Source organism: Oncorhynchus gorbuscha, linkage group LG05 (assembly GCF_021184085.1).
Source record: "Oncorhynchus gorbuscha isolate QuinsamMale2020 ecotype Even-year linkage group LG05, OgorEven_v1.0, whole genome shotgun sequence".
In the NCBI taxonomy this organism is placed as follows: domain Eukaryota; kingdom Metazoa; phylum Chordata; class Actinopteri; order Salmoniformes; family Salmonidae; genus Oncorhynchus; species Oncorhynchus gorbuscha.
In genome coordinates, this window is record NC_060177.1 from 73160048 (window position 1) to 73178945 (window position 18898).

Consider the following 18898-nt stretch of genomic DNA (forward strand, 5'->3'; position numbering starts at 1 on the left):
AAGACAGTAAATACTAGGCATAGTAGCCCTTTGTTTGTAATGTACAAACCATTATTATTTAAAGTACCGGCATATTCTCTGTTAGGGCATTTTGATGTTGTGGGCTGAGGCATTATTGAAGCATGTCCTGCATTCTCTATCTAAGAGACAGACAGAGAGAGAACTAGGAGAGTGTTGTTGGTAAACATGGACTAAACCAGGCTAGTGTTATAGGAATTACGGTTGGGTGGTATCCAGATTTCCATACCGTCATACCGTTTCGGTACCATACCGGGGTATATGGTAAAACCGAATGTGCACACAAGGGGCGCTATTGCGAAGATGGAAAAAAGGCAACAGTGATCTTGATCCAGGAGGGGATTCAATGTCTCTGCTGTAACCAAGAAGCTTGATATTGACATCTAACCACTTAGCGAGCAAGTTAGCAAACCAAATGCATAGCTGGAGCTCTGAGCTGGATATAACTTGTTTTTTTCATCTTAGATTTGTTATAGTTATACTTAGCACCCTCGTAGCAAGCACCCTCGCAGCTCCACTATATTGAAAATCATACCGTCGGTATTTTGAAAAACACCTCTGTATATGGTTTAAACAGTATATGGCACAAGCTCAATAGGAATATGCTGTGTTAAACATTCGCCATGACTTGTTAAATGTCACTAAATGACGTGTGTCTCTCTCCGGCCACAACACACCACTAAGAATTGGTTTGACCTGACACGCATTCAGCAGGAATGTGGGGAATGGGATCTGAGAGAGGCTTTTTTTGCTTTGGACATGTGAAACTGAGAGGGCAAATAGCAGTTTACACATCAGGAGGCAACCTTTAGGAGTGGACGATTTGAACAACACATAGTTTCCCCATGGGAGTAGCTCAAGAATGCTTTGGTAACACTTTGTATGAAGTATATAGAGTGCCTTCAGAAAGTTTTCATAGTCCTTGACTTTTTCCACATTTTGTTGTGTTAGAGCCTGAATTTAAAATGGATTCCATTGCGATTTTTGGTCACTGGAATACACACAATACCCCATCATGTCAAAGTGGAATTATGTTTTTGAAATGATTACAAATTAATAAAAAATGAAAAGCTGAAAGCTTGAGTCAATAAGTATTCAACCCCTTTGTTATGGCAAACCTAAATAAGTCCATGAGTAAAAATCTGCTTAACAAGTCACATAATAAGTTGCATGGACTGTGCAATAATAATGTTTAACATGATTTTTGAATGACGACCTCTGTTCCCCCACACATACAATTATGTGTTAGGTCCCTCAGTCGAGCTGTCACGCCCTGACCTTAGATACCTCTGTTTTTCTATATATTTTGGTTAGGTCAGGGTGTGACTAGGGTGGGTACTCTAGTTTTTGTATGTCTAGGGTTTTTGTATGTCTAGGGGTTTTTGTATGTCTTTGTTGGCCCGATAAACAGAGACAGCTGTTTATCGTTGTCTTTGATTGGGGATCATATTTAGGTAGCCATTTACCTCATTTGTGTTGTGGGGATCTTGTCTACATTTAGTTGCCTGAGTGCACAACAGTAGCTTCACGTTTCGTTTGGTTGTTTGTTGTTTTTGTTCAGTGAGTTTTGGTTTATTAAAATTATGTGGAACTCTACTCACGCTGCGCCTTGGTCTCATCATTACGACGGTTTCCATCCCACGAGCAGTGCATTTCAAACACAGATTCAACCACAAAGACCAGGAAGGTTTTCCAATGCCTCACAAAGAAGGGCACCTATTGGTAGATGGGTAAAAAAAAAGCAGACATTGAATATCCCTTTGAGCATGGTGAAGTTATTAATTACACTTTGGATGGTGTAGCAATACACCCAGTCACTACATAGATACAGGCGTCCTTTCTAACTCAGTTGCCAGAGAGGAAGGAAACCGCTCAGGGGTTTCACCATGAGGCCAATGGTGACTTTAAAACAGTTACAGAGTTTAATGGCTGTGATAGGAGAAAACTTAGGATGGATCAACAACATTGTAGTTACTCCACAATACTAACCTAATTGACAGAGTGAAAAGAAGGAAGCTAGTACAGAATAAAACATTTTCCAGAATCGTAGAGGACAACCTGGTTCAGTCTGCTTTCCACCAGAGACTGGGAGATGAATTCACTTTTCAGCTAGACAATAACCTAAAACACAAATCTATGCTGGAGTTGCTTACCAAGAGAGTGAATGTTCATGAGTGGTCTAGTTACAGTTTTGACTTAAAATGACTTGAAAATCTATGGCAAAAGGGTTGTCAAGCAATGATCAACAACCAATTTAACAGCGCTTGAATCATTTTTAAAATAATAATTGACAAAACAGGTGTGGAAATCTCTTAAACTTACCCAGAAATACTCCCTGCCAAAGGTGCTTCTACAAAGTATTGACTCGGTGGTGAACATTTATGTAAATGAGATATTTCTGGATATCATTTTCAATTCATTTGCAAACATTTCTAAAAACATGTTTGCACTTTGTCATTATGGTATTGTGTGTAGATGGGTGAGAGAAAAAAAAGATTTAATCAATTTTGAATTCAGGCTGTAACATAACAAAATGTGGTATAAGTCAGGGGTATGAATACTTTCTGAAGGCACTGCACATATGTGTATCATGTACCATGTGCTCTGTAATGCATTATAAAACGCTTATAATGAATTATGTGTTGTGACTAACTATAAGTGGTAATAACATCTTATAGTGCTTTCACAGAAAATGGCAGGATGGAAGGACGGTCTGTGAAGAACAGATGTTGTTTCACTTGTTTTTTCTTGTTGAATATAGAGGAGAAGGTGTGTACAGCACATGAAGGTGTAGTGGAATATCTCTAAGTAGTCTACTGTATGTATGGTCACTCTGACTGAGAAGTCTGTGTGGGAGGAGGGATGGCTGTGCCCAGATAAAAATAACCTCCCACCGCAAGACAGGGGAACAGAGGAAAACCCTTCCCCTATATCTCCCTGTCTTTCTCTTTATCTCTCCCCCTCTCTGTCTGTTGGTCTATTCTCTTCTCTCTCTTTCTCCCCTGCTCTCTCCTTCTCTTTCCCCTCTCATTCCCTCTTTCCTTCCTTCCTCTCTCTCTCTCTCTCTCTCTCTCTCTCTCTCTCTCTCTCTCTCTCTCTCTCTCTCTCGCTTGCTCTTTCTTTCTTGTTTTCTTTCTCACACTCTTTCACTCTTTCTCTCTCCTCCCTCTTTCTTTCCATCCCAGGCCTGACCATATGCTTTAGTTGCTAGAGCGAGGCCTCTATGAAAACAGCACCGTCACAATGTGTGATTAGTTTACAGCGTGCCCCACACTGGGCATGTTTTTCTACAATTAAATATAATTGGAGCTTTAAAAATAGAGCGTTTTAAATAGACCAGTTCTGTTCAGGCAGGGAAGGGTTGACGTGGACCTAACCAAACGGTTTCATATTTTTTATTTGTAATGTTTCCCTTTTCTCTTTTTCCTCCTGAATATAGGCCTGCGCCCTCTAGCAAACACATAACTGAAAAGGTAGATGATCGTGGAGTGCATTTGTCTCATATATTTTCCATTCATAGACAGTAGTGAACAGAGATTTGTAGGCAAACAACTACTAAACAGGTGTTCATTCCTTGTTCTCTACTGTAATCCAACATTCATAGAGCTGTTAAGCACCCTCCCTCTCTCCCAGAAGCTGAGTAGTGGATGTGCTGTGTGCGTGTGTGTGAGTGCGTGTGCATACCTGCGTGCGGGTTTGTGTGCATGTATATTTGTATGTGTGTGTGTTTACGTGGCTTGACTCACAGGCTGCTGGCCTGGTGTTGGTGCATCAGTAGTACCTCTCCAGAATGCAGAGAAAAGGGTGTTGTGTTGTAATGTGATCCAGACAGGCCCACTGTAGTGTATATGGACTAGGTAGCAGGGGAGTGTATATGGACTAGGTGGCAGGGGAGTGTATAGGGAATAAGCAGCAGGGGAGTGTATAGGGAATAAGCAGCAGGGGAGTGTATAGGGATTGGGTAGCAGGGGAGTGTATAGGGAATAAGCAGCAGGGGAGTGTATAGGGAATAAGCAGCAGGGGAGTGTATAGGGAATAAGCAGCAGGGGAGTGTATAGGGAATAAGCAGCAGGGGAGTGTATAGGGAATAGGTAGCAGGGGAGTGTATAGGGAATAAACAGCAGGGGAGTGTATAGGGAATAGGTAGCAGGGGAATGTGTAGGTAATAAGCAGCAGGGGAGTGTATAGGGAATAAGCAGCAGGGGAGTGTATAGGGCCTAGGTAGTAGGGGAGTGTATAGGGATTAGGTAGCAGGGGAGTGTATAGGGAATAAGCAGCAGGGGAGTGTATAGGGAATAAGCAGCAGGGGAGTGTATAGGGCCTAGGTAGCAGGGGAGTGTATAGGGATTAGGTAGCAGGGGAGTGTATAGGGACTAGGTAGCAGGGGAGTGTATAGGGACTAGGTAGCAGGGGAGTGTATAGGGATTAGGTAGCAGGGGAGTGTATAGGGACTAGGTAGCAGGGGAGTGTATAGGGACTAGGTAGCAGGGGAGTGTATAGGGATTAGGTAGCAGGGGAGTGTATAGGGATTAGGTAGCAGGGGAGTGTATAGGGAATAAGCAGCAGGGGAGTGTATAGGGACTAGGTAGCAGGGGAGTGTATAGGGCCTAGGTAGCAGGGGAGTGTATAGGGATTAGGTAGCAGGGGAGTGTATAGGGACTAGGTAGCAGGGGAGTGTATAGGGACTAGGTAGCAGGGGAGTGTATAGGGATTAGGTAGCAGGGGAGTGTATAGGGAATAAGCAGCAGGGGAGTGTATAGGGACTAGGTAGCAGGGGAGTGTATAGGGAGGGAGCAGGGAATAGGTAGCAGGGGAGTGTATAGGGAATAAGCAGCAGGGGAGTGTATAGGGAATAAGCAGCAGGGGGAGTGTATAGGGCCTAGGTAGCAGGGGAGTGTATAGGGATTAGGTAGCAGGGGAGTGTATAGGGACTAGGTAGCAGGGGAGTGTATAGGGACTAGGTAGCAGGGGAGTGTATAGGGATTAGGTAGCAGGGGAGTGTATAGGGAATAAGCAGCAGGGGAGTGTATAGGGACTAGGTAGCAGGTGAGTGTATAGGGATTAGGTAGCAGGGGAGTGTATAGGGAATAAGCAGCAGGGGAGTGTATAGGGAATAAGCAGCAGGGGAGTGTATAGGGAATAAGCAGCAGGGGAGTGTATAGGGACTAGGTAGCAGGGGAGTGTATAGGGAATAAGCAGCAGGGGAGTGTATAGGGAATAAGCAGCAGGGGAGTGTATAGGGACTAGGTAGCAGGGGAGTGTATAGGGAATAAGCAGCAGGGGAGTGTATAGGGAATAAGCAGCAGGGGAGTGTATAGCGAATAAGCAGCAGGGGAGTGTATAGGGAATAAGCAGCAGGGGAGTGTATAGGGACTAGGTAGCAGGGGAGTGTATAGGGAATAAGCAGCAGGGGAGTGTATAGGGAATAAGCAGCAGGGGAGTGTATAGCGAATAAGCAGCAGGGGAGTGTATAGGGAATAAGCAGCAGGGGAGTGTATAGGGACTAGGTAGCAGGGGAGTGTATAGGGAATAAGCAGCAGGGGAGTGTATAGGGAATAGGTAGCAGGGGAATGTATAGGGAATAAGCAGCAGGGGAGTGTATAGGGAATAAGCAGCAGGGGAGTGTATAGGGAATAAGCAGCAGGGGAGTGTATAGGGAATAAGCAGCAGGGGAGTGTATAGGGAATAAGCAGCAGGGGAGTGTATAGGGAATAAGCAGCAGGGGAGTGTATAGGGAATAAGCAGCAGGGGAGTGTATAGGGAATAAGCAGCAGGAGAGTGTATAGGGAATAAGCAGCAGGGGAGTGTATAGGGAATAAGCAGCAGGGGAGTGTATAGGGAATAAGCAGCAGGGGAGTGTATAGGGAATAAGCAGCAGGGGAGTGTATAGGGAGTAAGCAGCAGGGGAGTGTATAGGGAATAAGCAGCCGGTGGAGTGTATAGGGAATAAGCAGCAGGGGAGTGTATAGGGACTAGGTAGCAGGGGAGTGTATAGGGATTAGGTAGCAGGGGAGTGTATAGGGAATAAGCAGCAGGGGAGTGTATAGGGAATAAGCAGCAGGGGAGTGTATAGGGAATAGGCTGCAGGGGAGTGTATAGGGAATAGGCTGCAGGGGAGTGTATAGGGAATAGGTAGCAGGGGAGTGTATAGGGAATAGGTAGCAGGGGAGTGTATAGGGAATAAGCAGCAGGGGAGTGTATAGGGAATAAGCAGCAGGGGGGTGTGTAGCTCAGTTGGTAGAGCATGGCGCTTGTAACGCCAGGGTAGTGGGTTCGATCCCCGGGACCACCCATACGTAGAATGTATGCACACATGACTGTAAGTCGCTTTGGATAAAAGCGTCTGCTAAATGGCATATATTTATATTATATTTATAGGGAATAAGCAGCAGGGGAGTGTATAGGGAATAAGTAGCAGGGGAGTGTATAGGGAATAAGCATTTGGGAAGCTGAGCTTCTCATTCATTTTTTCTTCACGTCACATAGTAAGTCAACAAAGTCTTTTTTTGAACATCCATTGTGAATTATGGCCTAGTAGTTCCTCACAGCAGGCCTATTTTAAAAATCTTTCCAACAATCTCCCCCTCAATAATCACCAAGCCTCGATGTGAAAGATCAAAATATCATTATCTGATTATCCCACATATCCAGTGGAAACATCATAAAATACCTGAACACTTTTCCCTTGTGTAAAAACAGCTGTCTGTGGAAACTCTGAGGGCCCAGAATAGGCTAGTTGATACAATATTGCAAGTTCGCTAGAGAGAGCTTCAGACCAGATCCAGTTGATTGATTTGATACAATATTGCACTTAACTAGCACAGCTCAAATCAAGACAGGCAGGCAGACAGGCTGCGTAGAGACATTAATGTGATTGAAAGAGCTAGCATTTTCATCAATAGATTTTCTACTGTTTTTATTTTGTCGGCTTTATGTATTTTTTACTTATTTTACAATGGAAGGTAAAGGCCAACGGCTGCATTGGCCATCTCGGAGTTGCTCTCATTTAGCCTATTTAGCCTCCAATGATCACAGTGTATCAACGTGTCTATATGGCAGAGGCTGGTGATCTCGCATTAGATGCATTTTAAGTTTGATATTTTATCATTTTAATTAACCACGTGACAATGATTTTGAGAAATGAAAACGTTATTATTGAAATTCAACTGTTCCACAAAAATGTGCATATGAAAATCAAAACTGGTAGAATAAATTGTTTGCTCCCCCAAACTTGAAACTCACTCACCTCCTATGAAGTCTTTATAAAATAATTGCCTCCATGTTTCCATGGTAGGATTTTCAAGCAAGGTAAGACATGCCTCATACTATGAAGTAAAACATTCAGGTTTCAAACAATTAAGTATGTTTTCGAAATGCATACTGCCTCCAGCTCACATTGTAAAGTGGTGGTGACGCGCTGATAGCCTGCCTACCGTTGTTTTGTCTGCTGGCCCAGTCAATTTGGCCAGAAACAATTGTATTTATCGGCTTTTCAATTTTTTTAGTGGACAAAAGCCGCCAATTACTGGCTAACAGAAACCCTGTCATACACACATTCTCTCTAGACACACCCACAGACACACTCGTACACACAGCCCGATCAACATATTTTGGCCTCTGCCTGTCGTACCTTAACTCTCCTGCCACCTGCCGTGGCCGCCTCCTCTACTATCTCATGGACTGTCCGTCATTTCTGCTGAGCAATTAGGCCGTGATGCTTTATTTGATTTATTCGGATCCCCATTAGTCGAAGCCAATGGTGACAGATGGTCTTACTGGGGTCTGACACATTAAGAAAAACACAAAATACTTTACAATTGACATGATTTAAAAAAACATTAACATGTAGTGTGTGTGCATCTATCAGTTACACACCAAGTAGGTCACATGTCAGTACATACACACAAAAAGTAGGTCACATGTCAGTACATACACACAACCAGTAGGTCACATGTCAGTACATACACACAACAAGTAGGTCACATGTCAGTACATACACACAAAAAGTAGGTCACATGTCAGTACATACACACAACCAGTAGGTCACATGTCAGTACATAGACACAACAAGTAGGTCACATGTCAGTACATACACAACAAGTAGGTCACATGTCAGTACATACACACAACAAGTAGGTCACTTGGGGGAGAGGTGTTGTGCCGTGAGGTGTTGCTTTATTTGTGTGACAGCAGTAGGAGAGTTACAGCATAGCCCACGGTATGGCTAATATGTATGTGCCTTCCTTCTCCCTCTCTTTCCCTCTCCCTTTCTCTCCCTCTCCCTCTTTCCCTACTCTGTCTCCCTCCCTCCCTCTCCCAGGCTATAATCTGTGATAAATGGCAGGGGGGAGGATGGGGTGTAATGGGCAGATCTAAGTGAATGAGCCTGTTAGAGCAGCATGGCTGCAGCAGCCAGCGCCCAAGAAATGGGATTAGCCGCCCAGGGTCCTGGGATGGAAACTGGGAGGGAAGCAAAGGGGGTCCAGCCCTGGTCCACCTCACACCTCCCAGCTCCCCCTGGCCCTCTCCCTGGCCTGGCCTGCCTCTGATTGGCTTTCAGTCCCATCCCTTACCTTGGGATTTGATTAGCGAGAGGGAGGGAGGAGTGTCCATCCATGAGGCAGCAGGTTCTTGGGGATTGGGGAGATGGGGAAATAAAGTATGATGTGAAAGAACCGGCAGACTTTAGAAATGGCACTGTGTTGGAGGTAATCTGGCCCAGATGAAGTGAGAGAGAGATCCCTACAAACCCTGCTCGCTGCATGACCACTGTCTGTGAAGCATGGAGACTGTCTGTCACTCCCCCAGTCAGCGTTTGTCATGTATAGACTAACTGTACTGTGACTGTGAGCTATGGCCACTATTTGTGATTTATTAAAGTTACGCCACAAAGAAATGCATTCTCCTCTGCTCACTGTAGGAAGTGAAGGATGTCACTGTCAAAAACAGTATTTTATCCTTTAATGGTTGGTTCTGAAGGGCTTGGAATGACAACCATATCAGCAGGCTGGTCAATGTAATATACAGTAATAATGGGCTGTCATTGGACTGTGGACCCAGGCGGCGTCACAAATATCACCCTATTCCCTATATAAGTGCAGTACTTTTGCACAATATAGAGAATAGGGTAGTGCACCTAATGGGGAATAGGGTTCCATTTGGGACGCTGCCTCACTCCAAATTTATTTTGTCAGTGGATGGTTCCGGAAATTAAAGGAGAAAGAAAACCCTGTACCACAGCAGATTATAGGTCCCAGTCTTCTTGGTAAATCTCATATTTCTCAAGACACAGGTTTAATTTGTTTTCCCATTTTTCTGGGATTTGTAAATGTTTACTTCACTTAAGCTTCTCCTAGCATAGCTGCAAAACAAATGCCAAAGTGTATAAAATATACTGAACGGAAATAAAAACGCAACATTTAAAGTGTTGGACCCATGTTTCATGAGCTGAAATAAAAGATCCCAGAAATGTTCCATGTGCACAAAAAGCTTATTTCACTCAAATTACACAAGAGATGTTTTACTCCAGAGCTGTTGCCATAGAATTTAATGTTCAGTTCTCTACCTTAAGCCGCCTCCAATGTCATTTTAGAGAATTTGGCAGAATGTCCAAATGGCCTCACAGCCGCAGACCACTTGTAACCAAGCCCAGGACCTCCACATCCAACCCACATCCGGGGGGGGATCATTCTGATTGGCTAGGCCTGGCTCCCCAGTGGGTGGGCCTATGCCCTCCCAGGTCCACCCATGGATGTACCCCTGCCCAGATGTGAAATAGTTTAAGGCCTAATGAAAGTATTTCAACTGATTAATTTCCTTACATGAACTGTAACTGAGTAAAATCTTTGAAATTGTTGCATGTTGCGTTTATATTTTTGTTCAGTATATATTGCCCACAGTATGTCTCTCTCTCTATCTCTCTCTTTTAATTTCATGTAAATAAATGTACAGTAGCAGTTGATTGCATTGTGCCTAATGTTGATGAATGTACTTCCAAAGATTGTGGATTGTTCCAGTAAGGGCTGTAGACTATCATTGGCTGCTGTTGGCTGCTGTAGACTATCGTTGGCTGCTGTTGGCTGCTGTAGACTATCGTTGGCTGCTGTTGGCTGCTTGTTGGCTGCTGTAGACTATCGTTGACTGCTGTTGGCTGCTGTAGACTATCGTTGGCTGCTGTTGGCTGCTTGTTGGCTGCTGTAGACTATCGTTGACTGCTGTTGGCTGCTGTAGACTATCGTTGGCTGCTGTAGACTATCGTTGGCTGCTGTTGGTTGCTGTAGACTATCGTTGGCTGCTGTTGGCTGCTATTGGCTCGTACACTATCGTTGGCTGCTGTTGGCTGCTGTAGACTATCGTTGGCTGCTGTTGGCTGCTGTTGGCTGCTGTAGACTATCGTTGGCTGCTGTTGGCTGCTATTGTCTCGTAGACTATCGTTGGCTGCTGTTGGCTGCTGTAGACTATCGTTAGCTGCTGTTGGCTGCTGTTGGCTGCTGTAGACTATCGTTGGCTGCTGTTGGCTGCTTGTTGACCACCTGCTTGCTGTCACTAATTATCCATGGATACTATAGTTTAAACACTATGCCTGCTAACGTTGACTTCCAGTGGTGGAGGGCTGTTAACTATCATTGGCTACTTTTGGTGTGTTTAGCGCTGGTTGTCAGAGCCATTGGGGTGATGCTAATGGGCCAGTGTTGGAGGTAATCAACCCAGCAGCCTCCCAGGCAGCCCAGTCTCCTGTTGTTCATGCATGAGTGCCACAGTAACACGCCACTGACTTTTTTTGAAAAAGTCAAATGAACCTCTAGCAATACGACATGGCTGTTCCCTTAGCGACACAGAGTTCAGTTCTGCCTATCAGGCAAGCTATGGTCCATGTTACCAGAGTGCCTCATGGCCTTGCAGTGTTTAGGTAATGGAGTATGGAGGCCATTTTCAGTTGTAAGTACTTTACAGATGTACTTATTGTTGTTGGAGGGTAGTAGTAGTAAACCACAAGTTAACCCCTCGAGAGGGACAAAGGTATTTTTTAGATGTTATAGTGTGCAGTAAGCATGATCTGACAGCGGAAATATTGACAGTGTGGAAACTGTGTTGCTTGTGTGTGTATAGAAGATTTAGCTAAACGGTATAGCTTCTAGCTGTTATTGTTGTCTGAGTAAGAAATAATCCCAGCGCCGAGGGAGCCCATACTTTCTGACCCCAGAATTAACTATTTTCTTACTATTCCTCCCCCACTAGGCCTTGTCTGGGGGATGAGGGGGGAGGGGAACTTCAGTGAAGATAGTCAAAATAAAGACCCTGTGTGTGTAGGGGACTGTATGTGAACTTTGAAGTCATTCTATAATATTTTGTTTTCCACAAACCGAAAGGTCTTGCCCCGATACATCCTTTTGTTATGAAATCCCTACTGATTCTCTCTTTATTGCTGCCAGGCTCCATGCCTGCTGTATTTATAAACCTCTCCTCATCGTGTGTGTGTGTTTCCTCCCCTCCCTCCCTCTCTCTGAGATTACAGAAAAAGCAGGCACAATGATTGAATTATAATCAGTGTGAGACACAGCAGTCTATCTCCTCACTGTGTGAGCACAAACAGGACTTTGTTCTCACTGTGTTTTGTATGTTACTAGTAACTTGTTTCATTTTGCATGAATGGTTGTTCACTCAGATGTGAAAGTTATCAAAGAATATCAGTTTTTCCTTTCTCCATTTCTCTTTCCTCCACATCCTCTCCCTCCATCCTCTCCTTTCCTCTTTCCCTCTCCCTCTCCAAATCGCCCCCTCCCTCCCCCCTCCACAGGGACCCTGTGGAACCTGTCTTCCTTTGAGCCTCTGAAGATGGTGATTATAAACCACGGACTGCAGACTTTGACCAACGAAGTCATCATCCCCCACTCAGGCTGGGAGCATGAGCCCAACGAGGACTCCAAACCTCGTGACGCAGAGTGGACCACCGTCTTCAAGAACACATCAGGATGTCTGAGGTAATAGCTTGCTTGAGGCCTACTACACACACACTCTCCTCTTAAAGGTACTTCCACCATAGTGAAGCAGATGAAAGATGGTTAAAGTAACACATCAGCAGGCCCATGGTACAATGCATATGGACTAGCCAGGCCACCACTCTCACTCCAGCACTTCACCTGAAGAGGCTATTCTCTGAATGAGAGAGGGAGTTAAAAGACATTTTCCACCAGTGCATCTGATAATGAACAGATACAAATCGATGTTCTCCAATGCTGCTGTGGCCATTAGCAGTGCTATTAACAGACCCCTGTACAGACAGCCTCAGGTTCCTTAGAGGCCATCCTAGCAACCTGATGCTTGATTAGGACTTCCAGGGCCACAAGGGCTTATCGCCATGGTTACCTCTCCCATAATGACATTAGCCATTTTAAATCCACATCCCTTTCTACCTGAGATAAAAGGTTGTGAGGGGTTGGAAGGGGTTGGGTTGGGTCGATTTGGACCGGAAGAAATTAGTGTGCAGATTTATAAGAATTCTCACAGGTTGGTGAGAAAGTCCTGTTTTCCTCCTCAATTTATTCAAGGCTAGATTACATAATGCACAGCATCTAGTAGATAGCAACATTCTCCTCAATGTATTCTTGCTGTGGATTATTGTGTCCATAAACCTTTTCTCAATCAGAACACATTATCAAACTGTTAGAGTTAATCAGGAGACAAAAGTTAGCTAGTCCAGTCTCTAGCTACTGTCACTCAAGACTACTTCCCTCATCTATTCAGCTGGCTTACTGACTGACCTTAGTTGACCTTTTAGTGGAAGTGTTAAAACAGGAAGCCAGTGTTTGAGCCTGTGTGAGCCCCCACCCCAGACAGGAGATAACAAACAGTGAGTCTGGTCTGGTTGTCTGAGTTAAGCCAATAGTCCTTCAGGAGATAAAGTGGGATTGTTTGCCTAGAGCTGCGTTCTATCCCCACCAGTAAACTAGCCACGGCTGCTGTGTCCAACCTCAACTGGCTACCGCTGTGGAAGTCTCCAATATGTTGTAACACATGGGACTCCAGGAATTATGCTTGTGGATGGCCTCTCTAGTGCTATGGGGTCCTTTAGTGTTTCTAATAAAGATTTAGAAGCTACAAATTGTTTATATTGGCTATGACTTCATTTTGCCAAGTGGACTTTAAAAAACTTCAGACAACTTTTTTTCCCTCATCTCCTGTCGTGACTTGGGCCTTGTATTTTGGCAGTGTACCACCCTAGTGAAGCACCAAAAGATATCCTCTGTACCAGCTATACTGTAATGTTGCCCCAGCCCCATCATGGCCAACCCACAGTCCCTAATCCACTGCAGCTCAGCTCAGCAGTCAGTGCAGTCTGTTGGTCAGGATCCAAGTCAACGCTTTCTTCCCACCCCCTGCTGTTTTGATCAAATGTAACCCATTCCAGATTAACCCATTCTTCTTTTTCGGTTCTCTCTCTCTCTCTCTCTCTCTCTCTCTCTCTCTCTCTCTCTCTCTCTCTCTCTCTCTCTCTCTCTCTCTCTCTCTCTCTCTCTCTCTCTCTCTCTCTCTCTCTACCTCTCTCTACCTGCTGTCGAGTACATCTCCATGGCAACTGTAACCAACGACACGCTCTGTTGCCTAGTAAGCTGGCCAGAGGCAGAAGCAAATTTGTGTGGAGATCTGCTGATGTATGGGAGATTGTGTGTACTCATGCCTTGACAGAACTGCACATTTGCTGCTTAGGTCACTATAACCTCTATATGCTTTTTAGCATATTATTTCCTTTTGTGCGGAAGTCTCTTTTGATAAAAGCGTCTGCTAAATGGCCTATAGAGTGGGAATCATAAGTATTCACCCCACTTGGATTTTTTCTAATTTTGTTGTAGTACAAAGTGGGATTGAAGTAGATTTAATTGTGATTGTTTGTTATTGATCTACACAAAATGCTTCATAATGTAAACGTGAAAATACAATTCTACACGTTTTTACAAATTTACAAAAATTTGGTCATAAGTATTCACCTCCTTTGTTTAAGAAAGCCTAAATTAGTTCAGGAATAAAAGTTTGCTTAACAAATCACATAATAAGTTACCAGGACTTACTCTGTGTGAAATAATAGGGGTTGACATGATTTTTGAACGACTACCCCTTCATCTGTCCCCTATAAATACAACATCTATTCAAGTATTGAATTTCAATCACAGATTCAACTACAAAGACCAGGGAACTTTTCGAAAGCCTCAAAAAGGAGGGCAGTGATTGGTAGATCGGTGACAATAACAAATCAGACATTGAATGTCTCTTTAAGGATGGTCAGGTTAATAATTGTGCTGTGGATGATGTATTAAACCACACAGACACATTGAAGATACAGTCGTCCTTCTTAACTGATCTGCAGGACAGGAAGGAAGCTGATTAGGGATGTCATCATGAGGCCATTGGTGATATTAAAACAATCCAGTGGCTATGATGAGAGAAAACTGAGGATGTATCAACAACGTTGTAGTGACTCCACAATAATGACCTAAATGACAGAGCAAAAAGAAGAATACAAATATACAGAATAAAAATATTCCGAAACTTACATCCTGTATGCAACAAGGGACTAAAGTAATACTTCAAAAAAACACAGCAAAGGAATACACTTTTTGGCCTAAAAGCAAAGCCTTATATTTGGGGCAAATCCAACTACACATCACTGAGTAAATACCTCCTTATTTTCAAGCATGGTGGTGGCTGCATCATGGTATAGGTATACTTGACATTAGGCAAAGACTGGGGAGTTTTTCAGGATAAAAAGGGATGGCGCTAAGCACGTGCAAAACCCTAAAGGAAAACCTGCCTCACCTTTACACCATACACTGGGAGAGGAATTAACCTTTCAGCAGGAAAACAATAACCTACAACACAAGGCCAAATCTACATTGGAGCTGCTTACCAATGAGATAGTGAATGTTCCTGAGAGGCCAAGTAACAGTTTTGACTTAAATCTGCTTGAAAATCTATGGCAATAATTGAACATATCTGATTTTTAAAATATTGCACAATTCAAGTGTTACAAAGCTCTTAGAGACTTACCCAGAAAGACATACAGCTGTAATCACTGCCAAAGGTGATTATAACATGTAGTGGGGCTGAAAACTTATTTAATCAAGGTGTTTTATTTTTTATTCATCTTAAAAAATATATACTTTTTCTTCCACCTTGACATAAGAGTATTTTGTGTAGATCATTGAAAAAAATGTCATTTGAATCTCTCTCTGAAACACAATAATACGTGAAGAAATCCAAGGGGGGTGAATACTATATTTTTATATATATTATGACCTTGTGATGAGGGACATGGTGGTGCCCGAGGTCAGGACATTTCATCAGTCTCCACCAGGGAGGCTGTCTCCACCAGAGGACAGTCTATTGTCCCTTTATGGCTAGTCTATTGTCCCTTTATGGCCACATGTCACCATGACTAACCCCTGGGACCGGGCAGTATATATACGGGCCACACAATGGACACACAGAATGGACACACACACTCTCTCACACACCCTCACACACATTCTCTCTCACACACACCCTCACACATACAGATTGACATTGAAACACACACACATGCACAAATTGACACCCACAATAGATGTACTTTCTAGAAAAAGCAACAATAAAATGCCTGCCAATAAAAAAAGCATATCCCTCATTGTATGTCGGCCCAAACATACACCTACTGTAAGCGCACACAAACAACCACACACACAACTCTTCCTTCAAATCAATCCCTGTTGGATGCACCTTGGTGGCCGTTATGGGTGGAAGTGATTTCTCTGGGCCAAAACGGATGTTTTATGACTTGGGAAAAGAGGCCCAGATGGTCTGCGCTGTCTGCTTCTCTACCATAGATTAGTTTTAATTAGGCCAAAGTGTGTAATGGCCCAGGCTCTACCTGAGATAAATGGAGTCTGCCCCAGAGACTGATTGTGTGTGTGTGTGTGTGTGTGTGTGTGTGTGTGTGTGTGTGTGTGTGTGTGTGTGTGTGTGTGTGTGTGTGTGTGTGTGTGTGTGTGTGTGTGTGTGTGTGTGTGTGTGTGTGTGTGTGTGTGTGTGTGTGTGTGTGTGTGTGTGTGTGTGTGTCATGCGTGCAGGGCACAAGGCTTTGACTGCCCCCCTCAACAGTGGTGGCAGGCATCCTCCTCCAGGACTTGCTGGGTGGTTGGTAATGTGATTATATGGCACAGAAAGGAAACATTCTTAAATGAAGTCCTCAGCGAGCCTGGCAGCTCCTGCTATCTATCCACAACTAAACTCTCTGAAAAGGCCTATACAGAGCCTTGCCGGTTGTATTCACTCAAACTACACTGAACAAAAATATAAACCAACATGTAAAGTGTTCATCCCATGTTTCATGAGCTGAAATCAAATATCCCAGAAATGTTTCATATGCACAAAAAAAAAACATATTTCTCTCAAACGTTGTGCACACATGTGTTTACGGCCCTGTTAGTAAGCATTTCTCCTTTGCCAAGATAATCCATCCACCTGACCGGTGTGGCATATGAAGAAGCTGATTAAACAACACACCTTATGCTGTGGACAATAAAAGGAGTCTCTAAAATGTGCAGTTTTGTCACACAACACAATGTCACATATGATGGAGTGTTCATTGGCATACTGACTGCAGGAATGTTCACCAGAACTGTTGCCAGATAATTTAATATTCTCTAACATATGCCTCCTCCAATGTCGTTTTCGAGAAATTGGCAGTACATCCATTCAGCCTCACAACCAAAGTCCACTTGTATGGCGTTGTGTGGGCGAGTGGTTTGCTGACATCAACGAGTGTGCCATGGTGGTGGTGGGGTGATGGTATGGGCAGGCATAATCTATGGACAACTAACACAACAGCATTTTATCGATGGCAATTTGAATGCATAGAGATACTGTGACAACATCCTCAGCATGATAATGCATGGCCCCATGTCGCAAGAATTTGTAGGCAATTCCCGGAAGCTGAAAATGTCCCAGTTCTTCCATGGGCTGCATACATGTCACCCATTGAGCGCGTTTGGGATGCTCTCGATCGACGTGTACGGCGGCGTTCCAGTTCCCGACAATTTCCAGAAACTTCGGACAGCCATTGAAGCGGAATTAAGATGACGCCGACAGAGATGGCCGCTTTGCTTCGAGTCCTTGGTAAACTATGCAGTATATTGTTTTTTACATTGTTAGCTCAGAAAATCTTAAGCGTTATTAAATACAGCTGGGAAGAACTATTGGATATAAGAGCGACGTCAACTTACTAACATTACGACCAGAAATACGAGGAATACGACTTTCCCGAAGCGGATCCTTTGTTCGGACCACAACCCAGGACAGTGGATCTAATCCTAGAAGCCTAATTGCCTTCCAGAAAGACATCAGAGATTGTAACATTCTCTGTTTCACGGAAACATTACTCTCTCGGGATATGCTGTCGGAGTCGGTTCAGCAAACCAGGGTTCTTCATGTGTCGCGCCGACAGAGATAAAAACCTCTCTGGGAAGAAGAAGGGCGGGGGTGTATGCTTCATGATTAATGACTCATGGTGTAATCCCAACAACATACAGGAACTCAGGTCCTTTTTCTCAGCGGACCTAGCATTATTTACAATCAAATGCCGGCCATATTATCTCCCAAGAGAATTCTTGTCAGTTATCATCACGGCTGTGTATAAACCCCCTCAAGCAGACACCACGACAGCCCTGAAGGAACTTCACTGAACTCTATGTATACTGGAAACCATATATCCTGAGGCTGCATTTATTGTAGCTGTGGATTTAAAAAAAGCAAATTTGAGAAGAAGTCTACCTAAACTCTATCAGCATATTTATTGCAGCTTTGCGCAGGCAATACACTCGGTCACTGCTACTCTAACATCCGTGATGCATACAAGGCCCTCCCTCGCCCTCCCTTCGGCAAATCTGACCACGACTCCATCTTGCTCCTACCGTCTTATAGACAGAAACTCAAACAGGATGTACCTGTGACTAAAACCATTCAACGCTGGTCTGACCAATCGGAATCCACGCTTCAAGATTGTTTTGATCACGCAGACTGGGAAATGTTCAGAGCAGCCTCAGCGAATTACATCGACCTATACGCTGATTTGTTAAGTGAGTTTATAAGGAAGTGCATTGGAGATGTTGTATCCACTGTGACTATTAAAACCTTCCCTAACCAGAAACCGTGGCTGGATGGCGGCATTCGCGCAAAACTGAAAGTGCGAACCACCGCATTTAACCATGGAAAGAGGACTGGGAATATGGCAGAATGTAAACAGTGTAGTTATTCTCTCTGAAATCAAACACGCAAAATGTCGGTATAAGGACAAAGTGGAGTCGCAATTCAACGGCTCAGACACGAGACGTATGTGGCAGGGTCTACAGGAAATTGTGGACCAAAAAAATCAAACCAGCCACATTATGAACACCGACATCTAGCTTTCAGACAAACTAAACACCTTCTTTTCCCGCTTTGAGGATGATAAAGTGCCACCGTCGCAGCCTACTAACAAGGACTGCGCCCCCCTCTCTCCTTCTCCGTGGCTGAGGTATGTAAGACATTTAAACATGTTAACCCTCGCAAGACTGCTGGCACAGACGGCATCCCTAGCCACATCCTCAGAGTATGCACAGACCAGCTGGCTGGTGTGTATAACGACATATTCAATCGCTCCCTATCCCGGTCTGCTAATGGCCACCATTGTTCCTGTACCCAAGAAGGCAACGATAACTGAACTAAATGACTAGCAATCACTTCTGACATAATGAAGTTCTTTGAGAGATTAGACAAGGATCCTATCACCTCCACCTTACCTGCCACCCTAGTCCCACTTCAGTTTGCATACCGCCCCAACAGGTCCACAGACGATGCAATGACTGATTTT

At 44.0% G+C, this 18898-nt stretch overlaps 1 protein-coding gene across 14 annotated transcripts in view; it reads left to right on the forward strand.

Annotated features, from left to right (window-relative positions):
• The window catches only part of LOC124036470 (armadillo repeat protein deleted in velo-cardio-facial syndrome homolog), a 355671-nt gene that overhangs the window by 288286 nt on the left and 48487 nt on the right, over positions 1 to 18898 (forward strand). For all 14 annotated transcript variants that reach the window (XM_046351093.1, XM_046351099.1, XM_046351092.1 and 11 more), the window contains one exon: positions 11816 to 11999. In XM_046351093.1, coding sequence (XP_046207049.1) covers positions 11816 to 11999 — 184 coding nt within the window. The remainder of the gene's footprint in view (positions 1 to 11815; positions 12000 to 18898) is intronic.